Consider the following 5,939-nt stretch of genomic DNA (forward strand, 5'->3'; position numbering starts at 1 on the left):
AAAGAAAGAAAGAAAGAAAGAAAGAAAGAAAGAAAGAAAGAAAGAAAGAAAGAGAAAAGACAACCCACAGAATGGGAGAAACTCACAAATTATATATCTGATAAGGGACTTATATCTAGAATATTTAAAGAACAGTTACAACTCAATAATAAAAAGACAACCCAATTCAAAAATGGGCAAAGTATCCAAATAGATATCTTTTTTCAGAGAAGACATGCAAACGGCCAATAAGCACCTGAAAAGATCATCACTGAGCCATCAGGGAAATACAATCCAAACTGCAAGGAGATTCCACTTTCATACCCACTTGTCTAAAATCAAAATGTCAGACAATAACATGTGCTGGAGAGGATGTGGAGAAGTTGGGACCTTCTTGCACCGCTGTTGGGAAGGGAAAATAATGTGGCCACTGTGAAAGAAATTCTGGCAGTTTCTCAAAAAGTTAAATATAGGGTTATCATTAAACCTGGTGAATCTATTCTTTGTCATATACCTAAAAGAAATGAAAACATATGTCCAGACACAAACTTTTACGTGAACATTCACATTACTGTTATTCATAGCCAAAAGCTAGGAACAACCCAAGTGTCCATCGTCTGAAAAGGGAAAACATAAAAATTTATGTTTTAAGGACTTAGCTCACTCCTGTCCTATCTTCCACGCAGTTTTCTCTCTTTTACCATTATTGGTTGCTTTTCCCAGTTTTACTTTGTTGGTTACTAACAAAAGGTGCGAGTCTGGGGCTTCCTCCTTTTGCCGTTTTCTCTTTATTCTTCCCATTTGTGCTGTCTCTACCTGACAGCTTCGACTTTGTCAAGGTTGAGGCTATTGGTATTCTGCTCTGAAATAGTACATTCATCTGCGCTGTGTCAGTGCTCTGATCCCAAAAGCTGACACTCAATAAAGTGTTTAGGTTACTGTGACCATGTGAATATCATTCACTGCAGATCCAAGAAATGTGCTTGTTTACACGTCTTTTTCTCGTTTCGCCTGGAGCTTCTAGTTGCTTATTTTTTCTGGCCTGGTTGGCTTTATTGCATCCTTAAGTGTTTTCCATTCTCCAGAGAACACTATCCAACGTACAAAGCCTCCTTTTCCAAGATACTTCCTTCCTGGATACCTAGTTCCCTGAGACTGATTGTTTCCTGGGTTTGCCGCACAGCTGCATTCTGGGACTTTCCGTCTGTCATTCTCCTGGGTTCAATCCACTGTGTTTCAGCCCCTGCTGTTACTCATCTGTAAGTATAAAGCTGCCTGAGAAAGGCTGCATGAGACCTACACTTGGTCTGAAAACATCTTTATTCTTTCTTCACACTTGATTTATAACTAGACTGAGTATAAAATTTTCAGATGTTGATATTAGGATGTTTGTGTGGCAGGTATCAGAGAACTTGGTTTAAAAAAGGAAGGGCAGAGGGTGTCCAGTGGAAATAACCAAAAAGTCCAAAGTAGCGTTGACTTCAGGTACAGTTTGATCCAGAGGTTCCCAGGGACATATGGACTTTGATTCCATTTCATTTGTTTTTGTTTTTTAGTGGTTTTCTCCCCCTCTCTCCGCATTGTGGTCAGAGAATATAATCTGTTTCTTCTTCTTTTTTTGAGTTGGAGTCTCACTCTGTCGCCCAGACTGGAGTGCAGTGGCCGCTCCTGGCCACCGCAGCCTCGAACTGCTGTGCTCCGGTGATTCTTCCGCCTCAGCCTTCCGAGTAGCCGGAATTACAGGCATGCGCTACCACGCCTGGCTGATTTGTTTGATTTATTGTAGAGATGAGGTCTCGCTGCCCAAGCGAGTCTCGAACCTGCGGGCTCAGGCAATGCACTCACCTCAGCCTCCCAAAGGCATGGGATTACAGGTTGAGCCACTGAGCCCGGCTTTTTTTGATTTATTGTAAAGGTGAGGTCTCACCAAGTAGGCTGGTCTCGAACCCCTGGACTCAGGCAATCCTCTCGCAACTATCTCTGAAAGTGCTGGGATTACAGGCATGAGCCACCATGCCCGGCTAGAAATGAAAAATCTTAACAGAAGGTCTGAAAGATACAAGTGAGAACATTTCCTGGAAAATAAAGTAGAAAGACAAAGAGATGGAAAATTAGAATGAAAAGATAAGAATATTAGAGGATCTGTCCCAGAGGCTGATAGCCAAGAGTTAGGCAACAAAGAAACAGAGAAGAGGGGAAGGAAAGCGAAGAAAAATTTCATGGCAAATTTCAAATTGAAAGGGATCACCAACAACAGTGATTTTTAAAAAAGACCTGTGATTGAGTTAACAAAAATAATCCTTCCAGCCAAACTTCAATCTAATATTGAAGGATAGATAAATGTGTTTCAGATATGTGACATCTCAGAATTTTACCTCTCACACCAGAACTCACAGAAAGCTCTACCCAAACCAGGGAGTGAACCAAGAAACAGGAGACCCTCGGTCTGGGGAACAGGGAGAAATAGAAGATGGGGTGTGGGAGGAGTTTGGATGGAGGCAGATGAGGACAGCGGAGCCTTTGGCCTGTGGTACCTGGGTGATCAGACAGGTCTGTCTTTGCTTGTCCCTCTGCCCACCTGCCCTGTCTACTGACCTTCTGTCCTTGCCAGATTCCCCTCCCTGCCCCAATGCCCAACCATAAGGATGCAAGCCCAGAGTCTGGGAGCCATCCAAGAGTCCAGAATTGGGAGAGGATGTGGGTGTGGAGAACACTGGTCCTGCTCTCAGGAACTTTTACTGAGGTTGACAGCATAAGCTAGAGGGGCCATGGGGCCATTGGTGGGTTTGGCTTTTGAGGGCAGATCATTGCAGGGGATGGTCTAGGGAAGGGGCAGTCTGAGATGCTAGAACAGTAGGGCTTCCTGGGTAAGGTCAGGAGCAGGATTGGCAGCCGTGGTGCTGTTCATGCAGAGGGCTTAGCCCCACCATGCCCCATTCTCACTTACCTGGAGAGAAGATGCCCCCAGCTTCTTCATGCCACAGGGGCTGGGGGTACTCCCTCCACGAGGGCCCCTCAGGCCCAGTCTTGCTGTGGGGAAAGGCTTGGTCCAGAACCGTCCCACAGTCCTGAAACCACAGTGGTCACCACTCATTTGTGTTCAGCTGAGCTCACAGAGGGGCCTACCTAACACCACCCATGAAAGCTCCCAGGGCAGGAAGGAGGGCAAGGCCTATGCAGGGCTCACCTGGGCCTCTTCAGGCAGGAGGGGGGGTGCAGATTCCTCAGTGGCAGCTAGAGGACCAGATTCCAGGGGCTCTAGAGAGGAAGAGAGGGGTCAGGCAACCTAAGGGAGTTCCCACCCACTGCCCTGCTCAGTGGTATGCCAGATGCCAGCATCCCAGCAGGGGGGAGGTCTGGGTGTGGGATTGGATGAGCAACTGCAGCACAGGACAGCTGTGGGCCCAGCTTGGGGGCTGGGTGAAGCAGGGCACTGTTGAGCTGCAGTGGGATGAGGTGGGCCCAAGTCTGCACCCCGGGCCCTCTGTGAGCTCTGGGACAGGATTGTCAGTGGAGCTGTACAAGGGTCCACAAAAGAGTGGCGGGATGTGGGCAAATTCAGGTGCCTTGCCTGGGAGGTAAACGGGGGACATGTCCCAACACTGTGGGGTCCTCCCTCAGCTGTGCCCCCCCTACCTGCTGTCGATTCCCCAGTGACCAGTAGATAGCCCCCAGTGGATCTGCTTGGGGAGTGAACTCCACATGCCTCCCACACAGGGAATCCCCAGTAGCTGCCTCCATGCAGAGGGCTATGACAGTCATGCCTGGTACATAAGGGGCAGTGATAGCACTGGCTGGGCCTGAGGCAAGGCCGGACTGGGTGGGATGTGGGGGCAGCTGGCATGTGGGACCCTTCCATCTAGCAGAAACTTGACCCAGTGAATTCCAGACTGACTGCTCAGGGCAGGCCCCCAGTTCATCCAACCAAGCTTGAGGCCTTGCTTCCCCTGCCTGCCCTCACCTGGTTCCTCTGTAACCTTGGGCTCCTCTTTCACTTGAAGGCCCAGCGGTGATTCCTGCATGGTCCCAGGAGGTGTCTCTGGCCCAGGCTCTGGAGTTTGAAGTTCAGTTTGAGGTAGGGGCTGGAAGCCAGAAGGTTCCATCTTCTCTGATAGGACCTCCCGGCCCTGCACCTGGACTGTGACCTGGGGAGGTGCCCCCACCATCAGAAGCCCAAGCAGAGAGGGAGACTGGGTGCAATCTAGGGTCCATTGCACCCATCCCACTGCAGGACCCCAGGGGTCTGCCTGTTAAACATCTTCTGACTAGATCCTCTAAGGACCCACCTCCCCCTAGGCCCTATGCAAGGAGTGAAGGAACCACTTGCAGCCCCTCTCCTGCTGCTGACACCCCAGGCTGCTCAGCACCCTCCCTGTCTTCCTCTACCCTGCAGCCCTTGTGTCCATGTGCTCCAGGTGATTCAGGAATGAGCTGGCAAGGCAACTGGATCCCCTCTGCCCTGGGCAGCTTTGCATAGGGCCTCTGTTGCAGTCGGCCACTTTTGTACCATGTGGGAGGATGTGTGTCTGACCAAGCATCGTGCCACTCAGGGTGGGGCAGAACTGGACAATGCTCCAGTCCTGACCCTCCCTTCAGGGCCACAGACTCACCCATCTCCGAGGCCCGCCCAGCTCTTGGCGCAGCTGGTCTACCAGGGCAGCAGCCTCCTCAGGGCTGCCTGGTTGCTGCCGCTGCACATGGGCTTGGATCTCGAGGGGCAGTGCACCCAGGAACTGCTCCAGCACCAAGAGCTCCAGCATTTGCTCCTTGGAGCACACCTCTGGCCGCAGCCACTGGCGACACAGCTCTCGGAGCTGGGCCAGGGCCTCTTGGGGTCCTGCTGCCTCCTCATAACAGAAGCCCCGGAAGCGCAGGCGTGCAGCCTCAGGGCCTGGGTCCCATGGGGCAGCTTCACCCTCTTCCTCAGAGTCCTCCAGCTTCACCATGATAGGCCCCTCATTTTCTGGGGGTGTGTGGCCTGGGGAGCCCAGCACAGCAGGCCTCATTGGGGGTGGCAGCTCTGGTCTCCGTGGCTAGTGTCTGCCCCTGGGGAAGGAATAGGATGAGGCTGCTGCAGTAAGAGTAAACTGTGACAGCAAATGCTTATTGAGTATCTGCTATATGCTGTACTGTTTGGTCTTCAGACCTACCCCGTATGGAAGGCAGATGAGGAAACTGAGGCAACAGTACCCCATGGACTCATGGGCCTGGAAGCCCTTGCTGAGTCACTCGTGGCCATGGCCTTTTATCTAGCTGGGCCCATGCATACTCTCTGATACAGACATCCTGCTCCAAATACAGGCTGTTTCTCAGGCCTCCCCTAATCTTTCCCTTCTACACGGTCAACCTCAGCCCTGCCCAGTTCTACCTTTACTAGGTGGATGGTCTTTATACCGCTCATGGCCTGGGCATCAGCACCACTGCTGCCCGCTCCTCCCTATTCCAGGGCCAGCCCTTCACTTCACTGTCCACTCTCCCACCCAGTCGCTCAGATTTGGCCCCTCACTCGGTCCCACCGTCCTCTTTTCAGCCTGGTTCCAGAGGGCAGTCTCCCTCCACCTAGTCCCTCTTCTCAAATTGAGCAAAGTCACCTGTGCAGCCTAGTTCCCAAGCAGCACCCGCGCCCTACTCAGTCCCATCCCCTGAGTCCAACTTGTCCCACCATGCAATGCCCTATCTTCTCAGCTTCCTGATTTAGGTGGGGCTAGGAAGTGATGAGGAGCTTCCAGGTAGGGCGAGGGGAGGCCTGCAAAGGCCCCAAGACTACTGGAACAGGAGCCTGCAAGGAAGATTCGAGATTCTGTCCATCCATTTCCAGGTCGCTGTACCCTGTGAGCCTGTTTTCCCATTTGCAAATGGGGCTGACCTCCAGCTCGCATCGCTTCTGTAGCTGGGGCTTTGTGAAGGAATCTGAGTTTATTAAGGGGGTGGCACTGCAGAATCATCCCCCTGCGGGTAGC

At 51.6% G+C, this 5,939-nt stretch overlaps 1 protein-coding gene across 1 annotated transcript in view; it reads right to left on the reverse strand.

The window, feature by feature from the left end:
- MZF1 (myeloid zinc finger 1) overlaps positions 1–5,042 on the reverse strand; it is a 12,694-nt gene extending 7,652 nt beyond the window's left edge. Inside the window, exons 1-4 of the mRNA XM_021708409.1 lie at positions 4,590–5,042; positions 3,941–4,124; positions 3,167–3,237; positions 2,927–3,047 (exon numbers count right to left, since the gene is read on the reverse strand). Coding sequence (XP_021564084.1) covers positions 2,927–3,047; positions 3,167–3,237; positions 3,941–4,124; positions 4,590–4,985 — 772 coding nt within the window. The 5' untranslated portion in view covers positions 4,986–5,042. The remainder of the gene's footprint in view (positions 1–2,926; positions 3,048–3,166; positions 3,238–3,940; positions 4,125–4,589) is intronic.
- Positions 5,043–5,939: the final 897 nt, after the last annotated feature.

Source organism: Carlito syrichta, unplaced genomic scaffold (genome assembly GCF_000164805.1).
Source record: "Carlito syrichta isolate Samal-C Ts95f unplaced genomic scaffold, Tarsius_syrichta-2.0.1 Scaffold136370, whole genome shotgun sequence".
Classification (NCBI taxonomy): Eukaryota; Metazoa; Chordata; class Mammalia; order Primates; family Tarsiidae; genus Carlito; species Carlito syrichta.